The sequence below is a fragment of the Sparus aurata genome, chromosome 23 (assembly GCF_900880675.1).
Source record: "Sparus aurata chromosome 23, fSpaAur1.1, whole genome shotgun sequence".
Classification (NCBI taxonomy): domain Eukaryota; kingdom Metazoa; phylum Chordata; class Actinopteri; order Spariformes; family Sparidae; genus Sparus; species Sparus aurata.
This window is the reverse complement of record NC_044209.1, coordinates 24,048,335-24,075,834: the sequence shown is the minus strand read 5'-3', so window position 1 is coordinate 24,075,834 and position 27,500 is coordinate 24,048,335. Positions and strand designations below refer to the sequence as shown.

The following is a 27,500-nucleotide window of genomic DNA, read 5'->3' as shown; positions in this document are numbered from 1 at the left end:
TCGGACCCTCTCTGGCTGGAGATATCGCTTAGTCACCGTGGTTCACCGGGAGAAGCAGCGCCTCCCAGTGTACACACCGATTGGTTGGTGATCTTGACAGGCTCGCCTTCGCCACAGACCGTCTCCAGTCCAGGGCGGGGCTGTCTCTCCGCCAAACTGAATTAGGCTACAACCGGCAGAAGAAAACTTACCCCGGGTCGATCCATGGAGCAGTGTGGGAATGCTGTATCCGTAGGTGGGAATCAGAGAACCGGACGGGCAGCCACATTTCGGCCACATCACCCCGGACTGCCTCTGCTGCTGGTGTGAGCAAGAGTGACCGGATCCGAACACCACGGCACCGGGCTCGGCGTAAAAACATCTGCGGGGTGGTGGAAGAAGAAGAAGGAGAAGAAGGAGAAGAAGCGCGTTTATTCCTGCGCCGCTATCAGGATGATGTGACAGATCAACTCGTCTGCTGCCTGGGAAAAGATCTGTGAAACCGGATTTTATTTTCATTTCACTGCTGGAGATCATCTGAGCTGCTTGACAGAAGGGTAAGTTGTGTCATTATATCATGACTCTCTCCTGCGGTCGCCCATACGGAAGGCAGCCGCCGGGAGGAAGCGCTCACGCGTCGTGATCGAGGGGGACACACACGGGCTGACACTGAAATACAGGTCGATCAGTCGACATGGGAGCCCTTCACACCCTACACACAGCACCATTTAGGTGACAGGGTGCTGTGCTATATGCGCTGCTTTGAGTGAGAGTTTTCATAGTGAAAGTAGGCTATTTAAAGTACTCATGTAGTATAATTGGATCTACCTTTAGGCCCAGTAACCTTTTTTAAAAAGTGTTAAATACCCTGCACATTCAAGGGATGCTGAAGTGGATTTAATGAGGTGTGAAATGAGTCTCATGTCTAAAACGAGACATAGGCAGGGAAGCTGAATGTCCTTTCTTTTCCTTCCTTTCCTTTTCTTCTTCTTTTTTTTATTTCACTGAAACTTTCATTAAAACGTCACTGTGTGAACCAAAGGCTTGATGGAGCATCATGTGGCTGGAGGCGGATGGACGATGGCTCGACCTGAATGTAATGACCAAAGAGTGCAGGCTACATACATGACAACGTTGTTATGCTGTTGAGCAGTCACGCAACACATCAGGCATAAAGTCACACCATGACCTCACACATCTTTGTCATCCTCCTCCCACTCCTCCTCCACCTTCTCTTGGTCATCATCAGCATCACCATCATCTTCCTCACAGGCAGTCATGAATTTGTATGCATGTTTTTTGTGAATCAACGAAATATCATCGTCACAAATCGGCTGTGGCAGAAAAGACTACAGAATTCACAATGAAAATGTGGATAAGAAAAGCGGCAAAGTGCTTTTGTGCTCCTCACATCACCTCTGTCTACACTTGACCCCTTTGATCCTGACAGCATTTCTTCTTTAGGTCTTTGTTTTCTTGTGCATCGTGGTTTTCATGAGGCAGTGATTCAAAGTGACTCACGGCAGACAGTCACAAAAGGCCACAAATTCCACAAAATCATACGCGTGGAGGGGCCACCTCAACGTCTAGAATTTGACTCATCTGAGGTTAAAGGCTCCAGGACGGAAGCTCGCATCTTAACAAACTGCAAACTTGTTGACATCGGAAAGGTTACGCGCTGCAATGTCCTACAATACCTGGGCAGACTGAAGTGAAACCGTAGACGTACTGTATTAGAAACTGCTGAGTTATTTTGGCAGACAGGACATAGGAGCACATGGCCTGGTTTGTGTGCCCAGTGTTCCTGAAACCGTATCACATGGAGGGAGGGGGAGATCATGGCTCCGGGTGATGTAATCACACCGATAAAGCAGGGCCCTGATGTGTGATAGTGGCAGTCATGCTCATCCTCTGTATCTACTCCAACTGCACCCCAGAGACAATATTACCAATGTGTGTGTGTGTGTCTTTGGATGTTTACGTGGGTGCATGTGGGTACGTGATACTCGTAGGGGGCTAGGAGTAGCACTGCTGAGGCAGGTGGACCATCCAGGCTGGCCTGTGTTGACTGGCTGGTATGTGAGATTTTTCAGGGGGCTCCTGAGGGGGCCACACCGTAGTCATGCCTGCATGACTCATGGCGCGGTATCTGTCTGTCTGTCAGTCTTGCCAAGTGCACACAGTCCTGTACAACTGCCTCACGGTGTTGCCTTCAAAAGAGCTACAGAGTAGGAATTTACGCTCAGTGGTTATGTAACACTTTTATTCATTGACATTCTTCAATAGAAATGTCTTTCCATACATCTCAAAGCGTGCATTACTACGCCAACGCCATGGTGATGTTTTTCATGTGGCCTAATCGCTTCAAGATGATGCATTTACAAGCAGGACACGTTTTTTTTTTATTTTTTAGTCCAGATCAAGCTCTCTTTGTAGATTTGACGCACTGCTGATAGGATGATGTCTTCAGGACTACAAAGCAGTAATACGTTTCTAGGAAGGAGCCCCCCGAATCTTCCCAAACAGGGGTGTACTCGCTGTGATTGTTGGTCATTTTCTTCAGAGTCTGGATAGAAGTCTCTCAGAGTTTCAGATGAAATGAGCGTCACTTGGCTGAATGCTCCCATGTGTGCAGAACACATGCTTCTCTAAATAACCGCAGGCTGTTTCGATGGCAAACATCTGTATCACGAGTCAAAACTTCGTAGACTCGAGTCCTGTTTACCAGGCGGCCTGAATTTTACCTTTATTACTGACGTAGAAAATTTGCTCTTATCATATTTTTAAAGTGATTTAACATTAAAGATAATAAAATATACTACGCAACATTTCTGCATTAAATGTCTGAAACAACAAGACCTTTATCATATATTTTGTTGAGTTGTGTACTTAAATGAACTCCAGAACACCAGCTATGGCTTTAACATCCGGGAGAGAGTCAGAGAGTGGCGTTTAAATCTTTAAAAATAAACCTATAAAAATTCCCCTGTCCTTGAACTTTTGTTAATCTCCCAACTCCCACTGATCACATGCTAACTACTACTTTAGTTTTGATTCTGAGACCCCTGGCAGCAGAAATGACAAAGTGTACATGTAGTCGACATGTATTTTTAGTCCACTTTATCCATTTCTGCCATCTTGGATGATATTATAATTCTTCAGGCTTGTCATTTCACACGTTCACACATTCTTTTAAACTCTGGCAGGATGCTGATATTTCCATAACGTTCGCTGAAGCAGATTTAAAAATCCACGCTGTAAAACATTGTCTCTTAATATTCGATATTCTGTATCTATTGTGTCAATATATTACAACACAAGACACCATTTTTTTTTTTTGTTGACTGCATCATCACACCACAGGAAATCATTATAGTTTTGTGCATTCTTTTATGCTTTTCAGAATTTTCAGCTCAAAATGCTTTGTATCATTAGGGTCTTAATTTAAATAAAAAAAAAAAAACATCTCTGCAGGTTTAAACAGTGCTTACCTACTCATTCTAAGCTTGCAGTGATTAGGCTATTCACTGTGAGTGTGTTGTGCTGAAGAGGTTATTAATATCATGCAGCATTCGTAAAAGCACGATGAATGTAAGTGCTAGAGAGCCGAGTTGTATATTTCTCTGAGACTGTCATGCCTCTGTTTTCTCAGCAGGCGTCTGCTTTGTGTATAAGCTGCTACAGTGAAGATTGTCTCCTGTGTTGATTTGGGAATGTGGGGCAGGGCTGCAGTATCTGGAGAGGTCATACATGTTAACCGACTTGTTCTGCTACTTTAGAGACAATGCACATGCGTTTCTGCCAAATATCTGTTACAACCGTTTCCTCTGCTGAGCTCAAATAGACGTTAGCTTTAAAGCATGTCAGGTAAGGTTTTACAGGGGATTGATGGTGAGAGAGCCCACAGGCAGTGTTTGATCATCAAGTCCTCTGTGGTGCACGCTCAGTGCATACCTTTTTGACTTTGATGTCGTTACAGTTGTGACTAAGTTGTCAGGAGCAGAAAGAGTCCTTTTTCTCACATGCCAAATAATGTTGTATTTGTGGAAAAACAGAAACCGAGTTGTGTCTCCAGTGTCTGCCATGCAGTAGATTTAGGAATGCAAACAAATAAGTTTTGCCTCGTTATTGTGTATTTGTTGCGGTGCATTGAATTGAATTTACACTGGAAGTGTGGCGTTTGTTACTTGTACAGATCATCATCCTATGACTGCTTGCTTGTCCTTTGGGAAACACAGTACACCGAGTATTGCGTGGTCTCAGTGCACTTCCCCTGTTCACGGTTTGGTTGTGTGACTCACAGCCGTTGCATTCAATTGTTCCCGTCCCATGACATCTTGGCGGTGGCATGATGCAGCGGCAGCCATGACGGTGAAGTCAGTTGTGATGTAATGCTGTAATGCAGCAGCAGGGCTATTTCAGGTCTGAGCCTCCAAGGCCTCCGTCTGCCAGCATGTCACCCAGCCCTTCTCTCAGTCAGCACCTCATATGTCAAGATCCAGACAGCCATACATGAACCGGCATTCACAGAATTTACTAGAAAACTTTGATGCACAGGTTTGCAGAAAAAGTCAGAGGCGTAACTAAATTGAAAATATAGGTTACCATGAATTGTTTTCATAGTTATTTGGTTAGGGCCAACATTAGGCAGCAGCAGAGATGAAAACATCTAATTTGGAGTTGGTAGTTACAGGGTGTTTTCTTTCCTTGCAGCTTGTGTTCTCACTGACATGGTGTCTGAGGCTGGTTGACCTCACGACAGAACTCATTTTCAGGGCTGTGGGAATGCTGTGTGTGTTTTCTCAGAAGGCTGGCACTTATAGGTCGCCAGCAATGGTTCCTTGAACTTTGATCTTCCTCTTGGAGTGTGAGGAGGTCTCGGAGGGTGTTTCCACAGATAAACCAATGAATATCTTTCCTCTACCTGGTGCCTCGAGACAAAAATATATTTGCCAGGTGTGTTGCAATTGCGAAGTTCTACCCGTGTAAATTCTGGTGACGGAGAGTTTTGTTTCAAAGCGCACACAAGCTTGCTTTAACAGAAGAAAAGCTAAATGGAAAACTTGCAAAAAATGAATGCACTCTCCTTGTTAGAAATAGACTTATTTTTGTGCATTATTTCTTATTTTTCATTTAAAACGTTCCTTAAAACGCAGTAGATGTTATGCTAGTGGAAGAAATGCACCAGTTACGTTAAATTCCCACAATCTGGCAACCCAAATGTTGTCTTATCGTTGATGGATCATTTAAATCATAAAGCCATTGGTTACAACGTTTAACGGACTGAATGATTCCAAAATACGTTTTTTTTTTTTCACTTAGCTGTTCTTTTGTTTATCCATGTAGACTGTTTTGGTGTCAGTTGCTGAGTTTGGGAGATATCAGCCATAGAGGCGTCTGCATTATCTTGAATATAACAGAACTAGATGACCACTCGGCTTGTGGTGCTCAAATTGGTAAAGAAACCAAAACACATTGCAAAACTCAACAGCATTGTCTTGTTCCAGAAATCATGACCTATGTACTCAGATAAATTCATGTAGGAACCAATTCTTTTATGGAAAGGAAGTGTGCATCTTCTCATGGACTAGAGGCTTACTTATCAAAATAGCTAACGTTACAGTTCAGCCGAGGAGGATGCAATTAATGTCTACATCCCACACTGTCATGAGCACATGCCAGTCATCCATCCTATCTGGTGCAGAGTAATACTGTCTTCTTTGGTAAAAATGAAAATACTTCCTGCAGGAAACTGCTCTCAAAATGATCTGTGGATTACCTTGAGTAAACGGGTCTTGATCTCTGGAAAAAGATATTACGCTTGAGTTTTTCAATTGCACTCCTTTTTGGCCCTTTGATCCCCACAAGTCGAGTTCCATCCAGTCCCTTCACGTTCGAGAGAAGGGAGACATCTCTTCAACTGATATCTCCAAAATGTAGCAACTCACACCAAACAATCTGGATGAATACATAGCACAACAGGCAAGAGGACATATATGTGTTTATGTTTCTGGGGTATGAGTTATTACAGAAGAGTTGGAAATACCAGACGTTAATATTCAAAACACACTCACATAGTTTTTTTTTTTGTGGTTTACTAATCCACATTGGAGACTGTAGTGCAATGCATGCAGCACAGGCCTCAACTGCTGTAATTACAGCACTGTGTTGTGTCTGTTTACTTTTTCTTAGATCATTTTAAGACCAGAGGACCAACTCAAGGAACACCCTGACTGATACAGTATCCCAGCACAGTCGCATGAGAGTGCAGTTTTAAATAGGATAGCCTTCCCCCAGCCCCCCTTCACTCCTCCCCCTGCCCCTCTATCTTTGGCACAGTCAGTCGTCATAGCCGGAGGCTGTGAATCCTCATTGTGTACCAGACTGCTGAAGTCAAGTTGACTGCTCCCTGAATGGAACGGCACACACACAGTTATATCTGGACAGTTTCAACAGTCCCACCAACATCACATACCATGCACCAAACTCACTCCAGCAGCTTTTCCCAGAAATGAGGGTGTGTTTTGGACTCCTCTGTGACTTGTGTTTTACTGGCCTTTTTCGGAAGAGGTGGATCTAAACGAGTTTGGTTGTTGTTTTCTTTCGACTGACTATTTAAGTGTTGTGCTGAAAGGTCATTAAAGTGTGCCCACGGAACGTCACCAATTTTATTTTTTACACAAATAGATTCTGGTTAATCTGTTGGACTGTGTTTGTCAGTCAGATGGATTGACGTGGCATCAAGCCAGCCGCCGTTGGCAAATGTGAACAAATACCTGATCCTTTAACTCTCAACTTTCCTTTTCTACTGCTGCCGCTTCTCTCGTGCCAACTTTCCTTCCATTTGCCAGTTGACACAGCTCTTGTGCCGCTTGCCAGGGAAAATCATGTAAAGCCTCTCATTTATGGTGCCCAGTTGATCACGCCCAGTTAGAGTGAAGGCATCATGCTCAAAGCCTAATATGTGGTGAAGCATATTCACACAGGATGGGGCAAAAACAAACATGAGCAGTTATGAAAATCAACACTAATATATTCCTGGAGGCTGTCAGGGGTTGTACGGCGACTGTGTTAGTTTCACTTCTCCTGTCTGAATTAGACATTCTGTCTCCTCATTTCCTGATTATTTGTAGCGCCATGACGATATTTGCTTGTTGTCAAACTGTGATTAGACCAAGGAAGTGTCCCTAGATGTGTGCTCTATGACCTGGTGGGGAGTACTGACTTTATTTCCATGGACAAAGAGTCTGTGTGTTTTCTTCAGTTAAGTCAGGACTGAGAAGGCCTCCCCCTCACTGGGCTTGTGTCTGTCCCAGAGGACCTGACCCAGCCTTCCCAGTTTTCCTGTGCCTTTGTCGGGAGTTTTCCACAGATCTTTTGGCCCAGCTGCTCAGCTTCATTCTTCCTCTTTCCTCCCCATCATTTTCGCTTTTATACCTCCCTGATCCCAGTGCGGAGACCTTGGTTTACCCTCTGGGTGTTCCTCTGGATGTCCCCTCTCTTCCCCAGAGTGGCCTATAGCAGAGTCGATATTATTAGCTGGTAAATGCATAAATCTTTTTTTATGAGGTTTTGTTTCCTTTGATCACTGATACATTCAGTAGTGGACTTTTACTCCAGTAAAAATAAAAGCCTCTGTCTCTGGGGAAGTATAAAAAAAACGGAATTACGCTGAACAGAAATCTGTTCCGAACTTGAACACATCTGTGGATCTCGGAATGTTCTTCATTATCTGAAAGAACTGTCTTTGAATACCAGTCATAGAAATGGCGCCGCCTTGATGAATGACTCTCCCTTGTTTTGACACAGAGACCCAAATATCACCTTACATTAATCTGAGTCATTGCACCACAATATAAGGTGTTCACAGCCTGTGCCAAAATGTTTTGTGACCCACATTTGTGTCCCATCCACAGTTTCTGAGTGATAGTCAGACACACAGATTTCTCCAAACGTCAAAAACTATATCCGAAACACACTTTTTTTTAAAGTTGATTTTATTCCTTTTTCACACAGTAGTTTGAGTGGAGGGTGTGTTGTAGTCGATGTTTGTGGGACTGATGTTTGTGCTCTTCCCACCACTTGCCGCGATGGGAACTAGAGCACATACTGCAGCTGTGAATAAGCACTTATCTGTTGGTCAAAATGCTTTATCTTTCATAAGTCATGCCCCGCCAGACACATTTTGTGTGTGTGTAAGACTCATTTTACTGGTCGCTCTCTGCCTCTTCTGCTTCTCTTTCATCCACATATTTATCTGTGTAAGAGATGAAGGAGATTCAAATATCAGAGTTTTATTAAAATGACCTAGTTGTTGTGTGTGGAACAAAAACGGTTTCCCCTCCCTCCAATCCAGACTGGAACCTGAAGGCTGAATAGGTCTCTAAAGTTGTTGCCACTGCAAAAATAAAATAAAATCCTCCTACCTGTGACAGTCGCGATTGTACCTTCATCCAAAACGCTCTGTGTGACAGTGATGTGCAACATGAAATGTGTTTTGGTGCAGAAGGAAGCTGCTGGCCTCAATTGATATTCCCTGTCCTTCACTTGACTTACCTCAGGCTGTGCACACTGACACACACACTGCCCACTGATGGACACACATGCGCAGTGCACACCCACACACATGTGTGCGTTTGTACATATATTCACAGCCTGCAGTGGTGAAAACCAATGCAGTCAATAATCTGTACTCTGGGCTGTTACAGGTCTGCAAATCGTTCAAGGAGACATTTTCTGAAATTGCATGTGAAGGTTGCATCCGTCAGAGGTATTTTAGTTATTTCAGCAAGTGTATGACATGAAATCTTTAAGATTTAAAGGGTAAAAGCACTAATTAGTACTTGCTCTGAAGGTTGAACCAATCTTAATAAATCTTCAATCAAATTATAGAGACTTTGAATAAAAAAAATAGAGGAAAAAAAAATAAAAAGAGTTTTTTTAATATTAGATTGAATGATAGATATCCTGGATTCATGACTAGTGAATGTAAGCTGTCTCTTTTTCATGCCATGGTATGCACATTTATAAATGTTGGATGTTTTTTTATGACCCATGTGTTTTTATCTCACATGTTCCTCCTCTCTTGTTGATACAGGTGACTTTAGTTGGCTTTCAGAGAAATTTAGCAGCGTGGAGAGTTAACAACTGCTGTCAACCAGATGAAGACATTATTTTTAAGGGAAAAGAAATCAGCCGTCTAATTTATTGGTAATTTATTTTTTCACATTTCAATCCTCAAAATCCAGAGCATTGAAGACTTTATATTGACTGTAATCACGACTGATATGTTGGTTTGATTTGATCAATAGTGAATTAAAAGTGTTTTGGAAAAGCCATTAAAATTACCTTTTTTTAATGAATTTATTCAGAAGTCAGTTAAACCAATCGCTCCTTATCGCCCTCGAAAATCCGTTTAAGCAACAACTCAGAGGCTGACTTTGGAAAGCTCTGTGAAATGAAAGACAAGAAAGCCTCCATTCTCTCCTCTACTCGAATCCATGCTAATATGGCTAATTCCCATTGTCCCATTGCTACAGGCCACACTTCATCTGCTCTCCTCAATAGACGTGTCAGCTTCGATGTCACAGTACGCTGCGATCTCACTCTCTGACCGCTCTGCACCAGGCAGGAGTGGGCGGCAGGCCTGAATCCAACAGAGGCTTATTATTTTCTGCATACAGCTACGTATGCTCCAGCTTGGCCAGGGAAGGGATGTGTATGTTTACGTGTGCGGTGTGGATGTGTTCCTGTGCATGTGAGCAAGTGTATGTTGTTTCCGTGGCTGTGTGGACCGGATGCAGAGAATGTGCCTGGCCTGCAGTGTGTTTCCTGCCTTGGTTTGCACGTCTCCCCCTCCTCAGCTCTGCACTTCCTTCCCTCCCGCACTCCGCGGTAAAATAAGCAGTAACCTGACCGCCTTCCATGCTGGTGGTCTTCAACAGAGGATATGAGATGACAGAGCTGATGGCTCTCCTTTTGTGAAGTTATTTTTAACCCTGTTGATTGATAAGATCACAAAGATAAACCTAGACAGTTGTGATTGTAACATGACACCGTGTGCTATGTTTTCTGTTTTTAAGATTGAATAAGCTTACCGGGGTGATAGCCGTCGTCCTTTAATCATACATGCAATGTACCCAATATGATGTCTTTGCTAAACCATAATGGAATTACCTCGTCTTGTGCCTCACCCTGAGTAATTATTTCAGCTGGGAATTTGCTTAGTGGGCCATTTCCATTGATGGAGGAATTGTAACTTCAGCCTGCTTTTGCTTTTTTTGACCACGATCAAGCTGCACAATGACCGTTGTTCAGCCCTGTCCACATCAGGCGACACAATGCAGCCTTTTGAAAGGCTTGATTCAGGCTGATATCATGCTGGAAACTATTTAGATGGGGATCACATGTTGTTAGGGCATGCTCTTTCTGAGATTCTCCTCTTACTCACTTAAGGAGAGAATGTCAAACCTCCCGTAAACAATGAGTGGCTTGTTTGCAGTCTCAGGACACATTTGGGAGGACTGGGCGCTGCACGAAAGATGGCTTACTTCCCATAGTTGTCTAAAGTGTTTTCTACTAGTAAGCCACATGTCTAAGATGTGTCAACCCAGGGCAGTTCACGAGTTGAGGGTGAGACTATAACCATTTCAGGAAGTCCCTTCTCATCAATCTCCTGATTATATCTGGTGAGCATTAAAAATAGAGATCACTGACATGACCATCTTTGACAGGGGCTGTCAAACCAGACCAAATTGTTCATCAGTTTCAACTGGTTCAACAGCTCTAATTTGAAATTGGAACATTGAAATATAAGTACTTCCATGCTGTGGAAAAAGACCTTTTGAACATATTGGAAAAGATGTGTGAGTCTTATGCAACAGGCCTTTTTAAAAAACATTTTTATCCAATTACATAATTACGTTATCATTTACTATCTGTAATAAGCAGACAGAATCCTATCTAAATCTAATTGCCTCTCATTCCTCTCAACCCTGTGAGTAGAATAAACTATGGTATTATAAATTAGGCATGCCAGTTCTGCAATGAACTGGCCAGATGTGCTGCTGGTTTTAAACATCTACCACATCTTTCTGTTTGCCTCTGACATAAGGCCAGGCCCTCTGGAGTATTATAGTGTTGTTGAATTTCATTAACTGTCGTGCACATGCTTCTTTGCCCTGGAGTGGAGTTGCACAGTGGGTTTCAGGAGCTGCTGATTTCCCCTCACTCTGTGGTAGGCATTGAGTTTCCTTGTAGGGTACAGCTGGAGATACCGTAAGTTAAGATAAGCTTCTACAGCAAACAAAGAGGTTTCAGGTCTGGCAGCTGGAGTCCCAGCCTAAAACAAACTGCTTATCAACTGCTTTATTCCAAAGTGGTGAAGGCCACTTCACTGTGGGCAGGTTCCACAGGGTGTTACCAGAACTAACTGAAGTGGTCATGGAGTATACACGCAGCTTTGTTGTTATTGTACTGACCCATATCTAGTTTTCTTTGCCTGTGAGATTTATATAGCCCACGCACAGGGAGTTTTTACTGTCAGCTCCTTCCCGATGATTAGAGAAACAAACAGTGGACTGAGGCAGATATGCTAAGTGAGCCTTGTTTTTCCACTGATGTGAAGACAGGTCTTTACTATCGGCTGTGAGCTGAACCAGGCGCGTTAACAATCCTGAGAACAGAGGTGCTTTAGCTGAGCGGCCTCTCATGTGTGTGCGGCAGCTCCAGTAGGATGGATGCAGTAAATAATTCACCTGTGCAGAATGACTAAATAATTAAACTGCTGAATTAGCCACCCATGTAATAATGTTTCACCTGTACCGCAATAAGAGAGAAAAATTTGTGCTGAGCAGTGCTGATATTCAGCCGGCTGATACTGTGTTCATAAACGCGCAGAGATTAAAGTAATGGTATATCTTGGTTTCTGTGTTCTCTTAACACGTCTCCCCTCCCCTCATATTGATTTCCTGTGCAGGATATTACCGCACGTAGGACGGCTGGGTCCTGTGCTGATAAAATAACAAAGCGCAATTTTCTAGCACCAACAATACACTGTATAAGGCCGACAATATCTAAGGCTTTGTTGAGGAACACAAAAGGCAGGACAGGCAGTACGATGGTGAAAACAGATATTGCCTCTGGTGGTCATTTCTTGCACAGAGATAGCCGCATCCAGTTCTATTAAACTAGTTTGATGTGCACAGCTTCTGAAGGGTCTAGTCACGTTTTTCTTTTGACAGAAAACAGCCCACTGCTCAGAGATCTGGAGCAGGATGTTTTTTATGTTGCCGTTTCATCCAGACGAACATTTGCAGTTGAGCGCTATAAATACACCACGCGCACGTAGCCCACTGTTAGGGGGCCATTTTTACTCTCATGAGCTATTCATATCTCTGGCACTCAATCCTGTCATTTAGTAAACACTGTTATGACAGTGAGGGAGTCTGGCAATGGACCCGCTACAAATCTGTCACTCCAGACTGAAACCGCTGAGACTAAAAGGTTAAGTCTCCATTGTAAAATCCCACCAAGTGCTGACAGCCTGAGTTAAAGATCTGTGGAAAACATGGGAAAAGGCATGAGCAGCTCCACCCTTCTTGGCTCGGTCTGTCAGCCATGCCCACCCTCACACCACCCACCTTGCAAGTCACAGCAGCCCCACCCGCTCACCGTGCCTGCCCCTCGGCTAGCTGTGACACTTGATCGCAGGGTCAGCTGCGATGGGTATTTCTGCTGTGTGTGTTTTTAATGTCGTAAGGAGCGGTTTGATGTGACAGCCTGTCACATGTCACTAGGGTCAATTCAGATGACTGCAGCTTTACTGGCGCTCAGTTGCACTTCACTCGCCTGCAACTGTCCTGGAGTATTTTTTCTCAGAGATTGAGAGAGGCTTTAATGCCAAACCGTGGACCACAGATCAATTTTATATTGTTTAAGAGAGAAATTGTAAGTGGAATCCATGTGTTAACGTCACATTGTTTGTAGAATCAAGAGCTCTCCCTTGTTTATATTGTACATTTAAATCATCTTCCATGACTGGTTAAGTGACCTGGCATTAATGTCTGCAGTACATGTTTATTTTAGTGCCTTTGTCTGTGTTCTGTTTCTATTCTCCTCACCAAATGAAAGCTCTGTAGTTTTGTTTGCTTCTTGATTGTCCCGCGCAATGTGCTATGTAAAGATCAAAGGCAAGTTCTGCAATTAATGCACAGATGGGCCTCAGATGGCTGCAGGAACTACACAAGGCACATGCCTCCAGTGTTACTGAGTGCAAAAGATTTATGTTTAGTTCGTCTGTCAGGGTGAATTGCCGGATCAGTTGTTTCTTCATATTGTTTTCCACATGCCTCCACCCAACCACGAGAATGACTATGTGGTCATGAGTTTCTGCTCACCATTACGAAACCCCATTTATGGGAACAACGGCTACTGTATATTGAGGTTGATTTAAAAATGTCAGCATTAAGTGTGTCTGATCTAGATGGCACTTCATTTGATGCCTGATTTGCTTTGTATGGCTTCATATGTTAAAACGAGCCTTTACCTAGAAGGTTTATGTGTTGTATAAGTGAGAGAATAACTTAGGCAGAGTGACATGCCTGAATAGCCTAGTTTCCCTCCATTGTTTCCAGTCAAGCATTGCCTCCAGCATGGAATGAAACATAAGGAACAATGGATAGTAGGAGCATTTATAGTGAATGACTAACCGTGACATCATGAGGAAGACTAAACATAACCTGTTTGTGTCATTAGGTTGTAAGTGAGACAGTAGCCTGTTAATAATCTGGAACCTGCTTAGACTCCACTCGATATTGACAAGCTTGCTAATATGTGGGAAATGCTTAGGTAACACTACAATTTAAGCCTGTATGGTCAAAAAGATTATTTGTAGCAGACAGGAAAAGGGATGAAAGAGGGAAAGGAGGAACAAAGACCTGAGGACAGGAAGTGCTGCAGTTCTCAAGAATGAGGTATCTGGACTTTTTCACCACCCAGATTAATGAGGTCATCCATTATGGTGCCTGCACATGCATGTTAGGTGACAATTGCTCCTGTCTGCTGTCCACCCTGGCTCTATAATCCCTGCCGGGAGCAGGCTACCTGGCCAGCAATCTGAGCCTCTGTCAGCCTCAATGACACAGCTCTGTCTGCCACCCTGTGTGGATGCAGCGAGCCTGCCTCCTGTAGAGTAGCACATAGCAGCAGAGTACACCCAGTACCCGGAAACCAGCCAGCTCCTGTCCATAATGGTTAGATTTCATGTGGTTTCCTTCTCTGCCATTTCAGCTTGGTTCAGTTTCAGCCAGAGATCGTGAGGAATGTGGATATGGCATGCTCTGAGATTAGAAACGGCCCCGGCAAGAGAAGATTTAGAGAATGTAAAAATATTTCTCAAGACTATCCCAGAAATGTTCAAATTCATAAAGTACTTTTTGAAGACAGGTGATAGGGTGGAGTCGTGTTCGCTTTGTAGATAATTTGTTGTTGGTTCAAAAAGCTCTGTGTCCATCATTTCTCTTCATGTAAATAGTGAATAGGGACATTTTAAACAAGACATCTGCAGAAAGTGAATCCAATATAAAAGCAGCCATGGCCAGGTTACTATTTTATTTATGATGAATGTGAAACAGGAGGGCAATGCTCTCTCTCAAGCACATATTTGAGGCAGAAGAGCGGTCTGAGAAAGCTGGTTAGCTTGTACACAATGAGCAAGCACAAAATGAATCGGTAGCATGCCGCCACCCTCATTTTTCTTTATTTTCTCTGCCTGGAGTGTGTTGAAATTGGCATTTAGAGCTCCATCCACTGAGCCGACCGGTCTTCTGTTTGACTTTAAGCATCACCTGTGACAGCTGGGCCTCTGTTGTCATAAGCCAGTGCCTTTCTCTGCATGAATGGAGACCATTAAACCAAGTGATTATATTAAATAATGGCATGGAAAACTTCAATCAGCTCCAGTGTGTATGTTGAACGTGTAACAATGGATTGCAGCTCTCGAGACAGAGCGAAGGAGTGCTCGTTATGCCTGTCAACTCCGGTCATTATGGCCCGCTGGACATCTCTGCACCTGGAGAGACGTCAGCTTATCCTCTGTGTTTTGTCCTCCTGTCTGTCTTACCCTCCCTAATGGAGAGAATAAGTGGTCTGAAGAGGCATTTTCAGCCCCGGAATTAAAAACAACATACAGGGTTGTCCTGGGTCCCGTGATTGAGTAGGAAGTGTTAGATTCGCACAAGCACCAAACGACGGCAGGAAGCCAGTTTCACAAGGCGCAGTGTAAAGTTATGGGTGTGGGCGTTTTCCCTCTTCAGATGTGGGTCTTGAAGTCAAAACAAATCTTTTTGGGAAACTAGATTAAATCACGATGGTCTAAAGAATGTGAACCTCAAATCAGCGCTGGGAATGTAAACACTGTGGGAAACTATTGCACGCTTCGAATTGTTGCCATGCAACAACCAGAAAAAACCACAATCACCTTGAGAGTAAGATAAGAAATTGTGGTGCCTTAGCTAAGAAGTTAATCTGGTTCGGTGTATTGGTATAGTGTGGCCTCACTAAAGCCAATGCCTTACAGCTGATTTTCTTTAACCATCGAACTTGACCATGAACAGATAAAATGCACTGTCAAGGGAGGACTAATCCTCCAGCCTGGATAATTGCCAAAGACTGAATTCAATCAAGTCCCCTTCCCCCAAGGATATCTGTGCTTCTGAAAGACTTCCTGCTTATGAAGACCTCTCCTTCTCAGACAGGGATCAGCCTTGAGTTCTTCCTGCTCTGTGCAGTGATTTCTAATTGTCACTCGATGGAGAAATGACTGACATTTCCACTGCTCCCTCACTGTGCAAAATGAGTTGGTGGCTGTCGTAGCCGTGCTTGCGTCTGAGCAGCGACTATGCCAACTGTTCCAGCTTCATGACTCCTGAGACACGAGTCGCAGGCCCATGCCAGTTTGCTGCCATGTTGACTTTGGAGGAGGACAAGAGAGAAAGAGGGAGACGGACTACCGAGGCACTTGGCTTGACTGTCTGTCTGTCTGACGTTGGAGGTTCACCTTGGGCCTCGACCAAAGGCTCTAACAGCCCACTGATCAACAGGCTAATGGAAAATCATAGTAAAAGCTGCATTAATGCATCAACGTTTGCTTGCGTCATGTGTAAGACTGCTTTCACATGTCTTTTTTTAAGTGTGTTTGGCATGATTAGAACATTTGTGCAACTGTGCGAGGTACAAATGTGTAATGTTTTTGGTCCTACTGTCCTTTATTTAAATCTGTCAGATATTTTGGCTACGTTCTCACTTAATTTACATAGATTTTTTTTAAGTCTGTCTGTGTGGGTTTAATCTGGCTAGCAAGTAGAAAGCAGCCATAAAAAAAAAACAATGAAGCAGTAATTGCCTGTTAATGGCAATCACTCACACTGAGACCACATGCAAGTAAGACAGAAAAGAGAGTGAGACAGTAGGAAAAAGCCTGAAGCAGGAGGAAAAGTGCAGTGTAGGAATAATTAGAGTTTTTAGTATGCTGCCACCCATCCCTCCTGCTTTCTCTGAAGGCAGAGCAGCTTCGGCATCAACATTCATGGAAACACAGTTAGACCAGGAGGAGCCAAAGCTTAAGCAATCAAACAATGTTTAGCATGGAGGAAAATTAGGTTCCCCTGCTGCCTGCTTTGAGTTCAGTCCCAGTGTGTTCCAATCTGCAACCCTGAAGCCCCTCCCTTCGCTGATCTGCTCTATATCAGGAGCCCTGCTGTTTGAACTAATGGTGAAAGTAATTAAATGTCTGGTGTTCTGGCCTGGGGCAAGAGAGAGGACTGTTGTGCACAAGCAGAGATACGAGTGTCAGATTTGCATTTCCCCAATGTTAGTTGCTGGTCCATGAGAGACGCAGAGTCTGTGATGATTCATCACAAAGCATTTGAAGGCACTTTGCAGACTTTCTTTAGTAATACAAAAAGAGTCACATTGTTGTGTCCTCTCACTCTGCTTACTGGTACTCATCTGCCCGCCTCTCTCTGTTTCCCACACTCAGGTGTCTCTGACTCTGCACCAGCCAGCTTTGGTCCAGTCTGCCTTGCTAATCTCGTATCACAGCTCAGACAATGTCAGTGGAGGTCAAACAACATTCAATGTTAAATCCAAATACGTGCACAATGCCAAAACTTTCCAGACTGAGGGTGAAAGAAATATGAAACTCGACTACAACAACTTGTAAATCAAATTGCAATTTAAAAAAAAAATCCCATCTAGTTTTTCTGCCTCTTGTAGCACTCTCAATACTTTCATTGTGGCAGGAATGCATCATGTTATAAAGAAACTATACCAGTGTCCTTCTGTGAACTACTGAATTTAGAAATACCTGACGAGAACTAGACTGTGTTTAAATATTAACACATTGGTGATGAACCCCGCTGCCCTCGGTCTGAGGCTTTGCTTCCGTCTCTGCTGAGATCCACTGACAGCACTTCCCATCATCACTTGGGCTAAAACAGAAGCCTGTGGTGTGTTTAAAAGGGCAATGCGAAGCAGATGTGGTCACTAGAGGCCATGGACTTTTTTCAAGGAGCTGGAGCTGTAACAGGAGACGTGAGGACATGACCTGTTGTGACTGCTTAAAGCTCAAAGCCCCTGGTGTGACAACAAGAATGACTGTGTATCAATGCCATCTTGAGAGGCATTCAAACTAAATGAGATTCTGAAATGGCAATAACCTAAGGATGGGAAAGGCATTCCCCAAATTAATTTGGTTTTGTAACAGCTCCATAACTGAGGAGACACCCTCTTTCGCAAGTTTACACATTTGTGCTCTTGTCTGCAGAGTGAAAGATTGCTTTAATCAAAAATGAATTCCTGACAATGCATACACACATTTTTGTCGGATATTACTTGATTGTTTTTAAGTGCAAATGATGGCTGTGTACTGTTAAGGGCCAAAAGAGTTGAGTTTTACTGTGGGAATTAAGAAAATGACAGGAAATGAACCACCAGGCCCAGAGAAGTGAGGTTAGGCAGTGGGACAATAAAATAAGAGGCTGGTGATAACAAGGCTGCAGCTACAGAGGGGCTCTCTGATGGTGAGGTTTATTGTGCACCTCCCCGGGCCCACAGGCCTCGTCATGGGAATGCATACATAGTCATTAGACTCTTATAGATGTCTGCTGGAAGGATATCAACTTTTAGCCACAAACAGGGATTAAGTTTGACTTTAACTGTAGAATTAAGGGATTCATTTTAAGGCTATGAGCTTCCTCACTCTCCAGCACAAACATTTATTGCCACTTTTAATGGCCCTGTGTTTTGGCCTGTTCTCCGTGGTTTCTACTTTACTATCTAATGAATAGAAATGTGTAAACGGTCATGCTTGAATCAAATAAGAGGCCTTAGCACCCTCTGGTGAAACAATTTCGCAGCACAAAGTCATTGTGGCCGTTACTGTATGTTTTAAGCTGCAAACAATACAACAAAAACAATGTTTTCTTAATGGGAGTTATTTAAGAGTACATGTGGTTAATTGAAACTAATTTTGATAACGTCTTCTCCTTCTCTTTATGTGCAGCTGGCAGGCCTGGGGTGGGACAGAGAACATGGCTGAACCACGGCGGGAGAGTACCAGCAGCCTGCAGAGGAAGAAACCTCCCTGGCTCAGACTGGACATTCCCACAACTCAGATGTCACTGGACGAGCCTCCCACTTTTGTTCAGGTGTTCTTTCTCACAAAATCCCATCCTCCTTTTTGTCATGTAGTTTTATTATTTTTGTTGTGACTTGTGTTGACACTTTTCATATGCGTTCTTACCCGTGTAGCCGGTGAAGAGGCAGGGGTTCCTGCGCAGTATCAGCATGCCAGTGGAGACCTCTCACCTCCAGTCCCCACCCCGCGACCTCTTTGACACCCGGCGGCCTGTCTTACAACGCCAGTCATCCATCACTCAGACCATAAAGAGGTAAAGGCAGCCACATAACACTGGAATTTTCATACTGACATATTGATGTGTGACATCTCTTTTGCAGAAAAGCATGCAAATATGGTTGTTTTTTACTTTAATTTATTTTTTTTTACATCTGACAGACTATAGTATGTGTCTCAAGTATGCAGATTATGGAATGAAATGCTATGTAATGTAAGCAGCACATGCTTATATAAGATTCATGAGTTAAACTGAGGATGTTGGCAATCCGTGCCTTCCTGCTTACCTTACCTTTTTCCTAATTGCATGTCTGTTTCTTATTAAAAATCTTGATGTCATCTGCCTGGAAATAACTTTCCCAATGTTATAAATCTTAACCTAACAGTCTGCTTTGCTTTCTCTGCATGGTGTCTGCTACAGCACTGTCTAGATGCACTTTTCCTTCTCACTGCCTGTTGTTGTCTTTTTCTCTTTTCTTCTTCTTCTCCTTTCTGTTTCTTCTCTTCACCCTCCGGCCCTGCTCTGCCTGGTCACAGCAGCAGAAGGGTGCGCTTTGAGCGGATTAACACGGTGCCCATTAAAGGGCAGCGGGCTGCTCGTCGCAGCACCAGGAAACACCACTCGCTCTCAAGAACCCTGCTCAGGTACGGCAGGACAGGAAGTCCCGCGCATGACTGCAAGTGTTAGGGTCTGGTGTCAAATGTGTGAATATATTTTTTTAATATGAGGAAATAAGTGAGAAAACCTTGTGTGTTTATCTCACAATCTTAATTCTGACATGATGGTTGGCGTGCTGACGTCAGTAGATAACGAAACAAAGACTTCTCCAAAATAAGGTCAGCACTGTGTCTTCACATTCTGCTACTTTTAGTTAATTTCTGAATGTTTTATATAAGAATTCTTACATATCGCCCATTTTTAATTCACATTGAAAGTGTCACATATGAGGCACATGTCATAAGATTCACAAGAATTGTTTTTTCCTACCCTGTCACTGGCAGTTACAGATGTGTGTCATTGCCACAAAGACTTCTTTTAAGATGAGTCAGAAGAGGACCTGAAACTAAAAGCATTTTCCTGTTACAAATTCCTGTGTATTTAGAGTTACAGTAATGACCCAGCTGGGCAGCGGGAGGGGCCACACATTTCCCTAAACATCTGTGAAACAGCGTTCATCACAAGAAGTTGTTGCCTCCGAGTGGTACTTGTTAGTGAGTCAGTGTTTTTTTAAAGACTGACTATGACTTCTTAAGTGGACACTGATTGAATATGTCTGGAGCATATCTATGTTCAACCATAATCATATTAAAGAAGGTTAGCAAGGGCATGTCTCCTGCTGCAAAGACAGGCATACATACGCTAGAATATAAGCTGTACAATCATGTCACAACACATAGCACAGAGCAGAGGAACAGGCAACCAGCAAAACCTATTCACTGAGAGAGAGAGCGAGCTAAGCTAGCTAGAAATGGATTTTAACCGAACTTCACTGAACATACACTCTGCAGCTGGTAATTAGTGTAGAAACAGCCTGAACCTTCCTTTGAAGAATGTTTCCACTTCCACTTCCTGCCCTTGGGGTGCAATAACATTGTTTGCTCTGGTACTTATTAGGCTTCGACTTCAACAACGTGATTGCATGTATATTCATCGAGGTTTGGTGGAATGGGCCCATGTGGAGAGTGGAGTAGGACACAATTAAAACCTCCGAAAAATCCCTCTCTCTGTGTGAATTGGATTTGCTTTCCGCGTCGGTCAATTAGGATTAGGAAAATGTGAAGAAGTTGGATTTTATTTGCGGCATTAAAACCTCAGTAATCTTGCTCTCCCGTTCTTTGAACATTGACTCTCAGTCAGTGTGTGTGTGTGTGTGTGTGTGTGTGTGTGTGTGTGGGTGTGTACCTGGCTACCGGCCTTTTCCCACAGTGTCTGGACATAAACATGCCCAGGCTTGTTCGCTCTACCTGTCCTATTACTTGCACTAGCTAGGACACTATTTTACCTCCACGGAAATGCGCTATCAGTGTAACACAAGTTTGCCGACCCACTCCTCCATGTGCACGCCTCCTCTTCATGAGTGACTCTGTATCCATAGCATTAAATCTGTCTGTATGAAATGAAGCAGGTGTTTTGTGGCTCAGTGCTGAAAGGTCAGTGTGGTTTGTGGTGTTAGGGGAACAGCGGACTGGTTTGGGGTCAGCAAGGACGGCGATGCTACCCAGAAATGGCAAAGGAAAAGCCTGCGTCACTGCAGCCTGCGCTATGGAAAGCTGAAACCACAGGTGATCCGAGAGATGGATCTGCCCAGCCAGGACAACATCTCCTTAACCAGCACTGAGACCCCACCTCCACTCTATGTCCCCTCCTCACAGCATGGCATGCAAAAGGTAAAGGAGTACATGAGTTGCTTTGCTGATTGCTGTTTCTGTTGAATCCATATTTATGTAATGAAAATATATCATCCAGATGGGTGAGAGTCACATACTTTTAGATAATCTCCTTAGCCCATCTCTTGTGTTAATTCTATCTGTAATAGCATATGTGAAATGTCTGAGGTCAAACATGGCCTCTTCATATTGTTTGGCTCTTTCTAACCACCATTTGTTTACCCATTGGTCTCCAGATTGTGGACCCTTTGGCACGAGGACGAGCCTTTCGAATGGTGGAGGAGGTGGATGGCTACAGCGTGCCTCAGACCCCCATCACCCCCGGAGCCGCCTCGCTTTGCTCTTTCACCAGCTCCCGCTCAGGTCTCAACCGACTGCCTCGCCGACGGAAGAGGGAGTCTGTGGCAAAGATGAGCTTCAGGGCCGCAGCAGCGCTCGTCAAGGTGAGCTAGAGGGACAAAACCCACCCACAGGTGAAATACTAAAATGTAAAATGCGTCTGCATTTGTATTTGATTTTATAATGTATTTGTATATCACCAATTGTGATGGAAAGATTACCACTGTGAATGCATATATGTTTATGTGTGTGTGTTTCTCAGGGGCGCTCATTAAGGGAGAGCACTCTAAGACGGGCCCAAAGACGCAGCTTCACCCCCGCCAGCTTCATGGAGGAGGACATGGTTGACTTCCCTGATGAACTGGACACATCTTTCTTTGCCAGAGTAAGGCAGAACAAACAGCAGTGTTTGGTGGTATTATGTATCCATGTCTTTTTTTAAACTCATGAGATTACGACTTTTTGAGCCTCTGATCACTATTCTTTTTCCACTATGTTCTTTCTAGGATATTCTCATGCAGGAAGAATTGTCCACGTATGCTGACGAAGTGTTTGAGTCTCCATCTGAGGCGGCCATGAAAGATGCAGAGCCCAGCGGCAAGAACGATGAGACGGAGCTGACAGGCAGTGCCCTAGATAAGACAGAGCTGGAGAGAAGTCACCTCATGCTGTAAGTTACTAGACTGTGGCCACAGGGATTCAGGCTGTACTGATAACACCATTTTTAAAAATAATGATTCGAGCTCATTCATGTTGCATGTAAGAAGGGGTGGATTTTAGATCTTAATCGATCTCAAAGGAGTTGTGGAGATTGAAATATTTAACGTGCTTCTACTTCTGTTTCCAGACTTTACATGACGTATTGTAAATAATGCCGTATAAGGAGCTTGTGACAAAGTATCTCCAATTATATATTGTATTTCAAAGGAAAAAATGGAAATGCAAATGGATAAATTCATATACTTGAAGTCTATTTTGCAGTCTACAAGGCAAACATTAGAAAAAGAGATGGCAGATAATTTTTTCTAAGCTCTATTGATACCAGTCTGATACGAATATGAATATTATCTAGTCTCAATCAAGAGTATAAAGTCTATTTCAGAACTCCCAGATAATGAATGACATGATGAAGAAAGGTGAAGCTGACACATCCTTTTTTCATTTCTCTCCCTTGTCTCTCCTCTGTTAACTCTCCCAGACCTCTGGAGCGAGGGTGGCGTAAAGCCAAAGAAGGAACTCCAGGACCACCAAAGGTGCCCTTGCGGCAGGAGGTTGTGAGCGTTACCGGGCAGCGGCGTGGTCAGCGCATCGTTGTACCTGTCAAGAAGCTTTTTGCCCGAGAGAAGAGGCCTTATGGATTGGGCATGGTAGGAAAGCTCACAAACCGCACCTACCGCAAGCGCATTGACAGCTACGTCAAGAGGCAGATAGAGGACATGGATGACCATAGGTACTACATATCCCCACATCTGACTAATGAGCACTTTTTCTCTGCTTCTTGACACTGATGGATGCTGACTGCTTCTTTTTCTTAACTGCATACTCTCTGTTTCCTCCAGGCCTTTTTTTACATACTGGATCACCTTTGTTCATTTACTCATCACCATCCTGGCTGTATGCATCTATGGTATTGCGCCAGTTGGTTTCTCCCAGCATGAAACGGTTGATTCTGTAAGTAACTGCAGCTCAGAGAGATGACAGCATTCCGTCTCATTACGATTCATTTAAAATTAATTATCCTCTTCTTCTTTAGGTTTTAAGAAACAAAGGTGTGTATGAAAATGTCAAGTTTGTACAGCAGGAGAACTTCTGGATCGGGCCGGGTTCGGTAAGCACGCTCCCCTTGATGATGTTTCACAGGTCAAAAATAACACAAGCAATAACCATGTGGAACTATCTTGAAATAAATACAACATTTTTTGATTTTCCCTTTATCTACCGATGGTTAGGAGTCTCTGATCCACTTGGGGGCCAAATACTCTCCATGCATGCGGCAGGACAAGCAGGTGCATGAGCTTATCAGGGAAAAGAGAGCTATCGAGCGCAACTCTGCCTGCTGTGTGCGGAACGATCGCTCTGGCTGTGTCCAAACATCAGAGGAGGAGTGCTCGGTCAGTAAACAACTCCAATTTTTTATTTGTGTTCCTTGACGTTTAAAGATTCAACGACAGATAGAAGCTGTGGGCCGTCCTGACCCCCTCTGTTTATGGTTTTATTTCTAGAGTACTCTAGCTGTGTGGGTGAAGTGGCCGAGGCATTCCAGCACGCCGCAGTTAAATGGTAACGACAGACAGTATGGCTCTGTGTGTCATCAGGACCCCAGGTAAGATATAATGGTAAAGGTCTTCCATTTCAAAGTGCACCATGTAAATGTGCTGATACCTGTAAATATAGTGTTTTTTATCGTTTGTGTCATTACAGGATATGTCTAGAGCCTGCGTCAGTATCACCTCATGAATGGCCTGATGACATCACAAAGTGGCCAGTGAGTACAAGAAAAACCCTCTCTTGGTATTTAGACATAGATTGGGGACTCAGAGATTATAAATAAGGATGTTATACTTCAGGCGACGTGACATTGATAAAATGCTTGGCGGATTTAATTATCCTTATTTCTAGCATTTGAAAAATGACATAACGATTGGTTGTTGATATCTCTTTGCATTTTGACTAATACAGGCGTGCTCTGATGAATATTCAAAGCGTTAAATCACTGCTATGAAAAACTGAAAATCTTTTTCTGGGTTTTAGGTTTGTACCAGGTACAACACAGGGAACCACACCAACCTGCCTCACATAGACTGTACCATCACAGGCCGACCCTGCTGCATTGGAACCAAAGGGAGGTGGGACGAGCCTTTAAATGATCCTATGACAAACATTTATCCTGGACACATTGTGTATCACTACTTTATTTGTTTTATTGATTTGCTAATTTATTTATTTTTTCTCAAAGGTGTGAAATCACATCCCGAGAATATTGTGACTTCATGAAGGGCTACTTTCACGAGGAGGCTACGCTCTGCTCTCAAGTAAGGAACTTTGTCGTTATTAATACAAATGACACATTTTAACTTTCCATAAGGAAAAACTTGAAAAATGTTTGCTGCATCTGTTGCTATTTCAATCGTGTTTCCTATTCTGTTTATTTCCTTCATACGAAAATAGATAAAGTGAGAGCTCACCAAATATTTCCATGTTGGCAATGTGTATCTGTATCTATCTTTATTGCATGTCATTTGTGCTCTTTGATCGTTGATGACACATTAATAATATGTGATATATTTTTCCTTTCCTATCTTTTTTCAGGTGCACTGCATGGATGATGTATGCGGCCTGTTGCCTTTCCTCAATCCTGAGATCCCAGATCAGTTTTACCGGCTCTGGCTCTCACTTTTCCTGCATGCTGGGTGAGTCCAAGCTGTCAGGACCATAATAAGTAGTTCTGCTTATTCTAAGATTTACCTGGCAAAAGATACTGATTAAAGGGAGAAAGGATGTATTTGATTGTACTAATAAAAATGTATATTCATAGTTTTTTTGTTTTTTAAACCAGTTCTAAAAGACCAGTGTGTAGGATTTAGTTGCATCTAGCAATAAGGTTTCAGATTGTAACACACATAATAACCATAGTCTTAACCAAGGTGACACTAATGAAAATGAAAACCCGATTATGAATATGAATTTAATTTCTGCCAACAGATCCCCCTGTATTCTACCCAGTTTAGCAGATAAAGTCAGTCTATGAATTTCAAAAGAGCAGAAAGGCAGCTTTGTCTCATACACTAGATCAGTGTTTTCAAGGACACTACACCCAGCGGTGAGGACAAGGATGATTAAAAGATCAGAATCGGAGTCAGGTTTATCTGCCCAATATGTTTGGCACATACAGGTACGAGGAAATTGATCTCAGTCATCAGTAGCTGTTATTGTAGTCACATCACAATAACACAAACGCACAGAAAGATAAGGAGACATTCAGCAAATATGTAAGAGACGGATATAAAAAGACAAACAATAAGCAACAGAACAAAAAAGCATGCAGTGGCTAAAATTGAGGTTATTGGTTGTCAACTGTATGCATGCAGAAATGCAGGAGTGCATAGCGGTACAAGTAATAATCGATCGGTAGTTCAGTAAAAAACACACATGACAGCTGAATGTACATCACTTGCTATCGATGATAAATAGAAAAGTATTTTACCGGAGTACTTCAACGCTCCTGTGATAGAAGAAGTCAGTCTGTCAGCACAAAGAGCTGACCTCACAGTTAAGAGGAGCAGTGCTCATGCTTCATCGTCATGCTGTCTGTTATCCGTCTCCAGGGTAATTAAACAAAGTGCCCTCGCTACACGAACTCATTAAGCTTCAATGAGATAGAGACTGATTTTGTTGATGGGCAAAGTCATCGGGCTGTTGAGGGGTTTGCCTCTTCTCCACGGGGGAATTACCTCCCCAACACGTGCAGCTTTTCACGCGCATACGCACACACGTATGTCACATTGCACACACATAAGCAGTTTGTCCCTCTCTGTCCTCCCAGGATCCTTCACTGCCTGGTGTCGGTGGCTTTCCAGATGACCATCCTGAGGGACTTGGAGAAACTGGCGGGCTGGCTGCGCATCTCAATCATTTACATCCTCAGTGGCATCACTGGCAACTTAGCTTCAGCCATCTTCCTGCCCTACAGAGCAGAGGTGATCACCAGTCACGAACATTCATGAAATATCACTGCAGAAATATTACAGTGTATTAATGAGTCCTACAATGTTTTATAAATGTTAACATGCATTTTTGGAGGCTTACGTTCGTCTCTCTCTTGTCTGTGTAACAGGTGGGGCCAGCCGGCTCTCAGTTTGGGATCCTGGCCTGCCTGTTTGTGGAGTTGTTTCAGAGCTGGCAGATCCTTGCGCAGCCCTGGAGGGCCTTCACCAAGCTGCTGTGTGTGGTGCTCTTTCTCTTTGCCTTTGGGCTGTTGCCCTGGATCGACAATTTTGCCCACATATGTGGCTTCATCTCTGGCTTCTTCCTGTCCTTCGCCTTTTTACCGTACATCAGCTTCGGCCGCATGGACCTGTACCGCAAACGCTGTCAGATCATCGTCTTCCTGCTGGTGTTTGTCGGGCTCTTTTCAGGCCTTGTGGTGCTCTTCTATGTCTACCCAATTAAGTGTGATTGGTGCGAGTTGCTCACGTGCATCCCTTTCACGGACAAATTCTGCGAGAAGTACGACCTCAACGCCCACCTCCACTGAAGTGTCACCAGTGCGAGCGCAGCAGGAGGGCATCAGGTCAAAAGACGTGGACTGACGGATGATATCAGCCAGTCTGTGTTTCCACTCTGCCCCTGTGTGACTGTCCCCTTCTCTGTGAACAATGACAATATACTTTGTGTTTTTTTTACTCTGTCTGTATGAATACCTATGCCACTCATCTTAAGGACTTCCTTTAATCACCTCCCTGTTCACCGGCAGTCATTGTCACTCCTACACTGTCAAGTGAAACAAAGGTATGGCACTTCTGAACCTCATCAAAGCTCCCAGCTGCCCTTTACATGTGAGGAGGGAATTAGAGAAGCCAACGCTGGTACAGAGAGAAGGATTTTTTTACATTCACACTCCAGACAAAGGTTTTATTATTATTCAGGCAACCTCATACAGAAGCAGGGACAAAAATCAAATGTTGATACCTTTGGTGCCTTGTTGATAAATGTACCAACTACTGCCATATTTTTGTTACATTATGCTGAGCACTCGAATGTTTTCTTTTATTTGTTTATTGCTTCTCAAGAAGTGATGATTGTTTTAAACATGGTAGTGTTTTAGCTACCTGTCTACCCACATGTAACTGAAAACAACAGTAAAAAAATCTACAAATTTAAA

The 27,500-nt window shown here is 43.4% G+C and overlaps 1 protein-coding gene across 2 annotated transcripts; it reads left to right on the top strand.

Annotated features, from left to right (window-relative positions):
• The first annotated feature begins 92 nt into the window (after positions 1 to 92).
• On the top strand, positions 93 to 27,500 carry rhbdf1a (rhomboid 5 homolog 1a (Drosophila)). 2 transcript variants are annotated; one of them, XM_030408406.1, is made up of 19 exons: positions 93 to 536; positions 18,542 to 18,686; positions 18,790 to 18,929; positions 19,430 to 19,537; positions 21,067 to 21,280; positions 21,517 to 21,723; positions 21,882 to 22,004; positions 22,126 to 22,289; positions 22,818 to 23,069; positions 23,179 to 23,290; positions 23,373 to 23,447; positions 23,569 to 23,730; positions 23,842 to 23,942; positions 24,041 to 24,104; positions 24,371 to 24,465; positions 24,576 to 24,651; positions 24,929 to 25,029; positions 26,163 to 26,316; positions 26,454 to 27,500. In XM_030408406.1, exons 2-19 carry the CDS (start codon positions 18,570 to 18,572, stop codon positions 26,871 to 26,873), a joined length of 2,685 nt encoding a protein of 894 aa, XP_030264266.1. In that variant the 5' UTR covers positions 93 to 536; positions 18,542 to 18,569; the 3' UTR covers positions 26,874 to 27,500. The 2 variants fall into 2 exon arrangements, with proteins under 2 accessions (XP_030264266.1, XP_030264267.1); XM_030408407.1 differs by lacking the exon at positions 19,430 to 19,537 and having other exon boundaries at positions 94 to 536.

What these genes read in the sequence shown, in the direction of transcription:
- rhbdf1a (XM_030408406.1), top strand. Translation starts at nt 18,570, where the DNA reads ATGGCTGAACCACGGCGGGAGAGTACCAGCAGCCTGCAGAGGAAGAAA. An exon ending in GTGTGTCATCAGGACCCCAG is followed by an intron (nt 23,943 to 24,040) that starts GTAAGATATAAT and finishes GTGTCATTACAG; the next exon opens with GATATGTCTAGAGCCTGCGT. An exon ending in TCACTTTTCCTGCATGCTGG is followed by an intron (nt 25,030 to 26,162) that starts GTGAGTCCAAGC and finishes CTGTCCTCCCAG; the next exon opens with GATCCTTCACTGCCTGGTGT.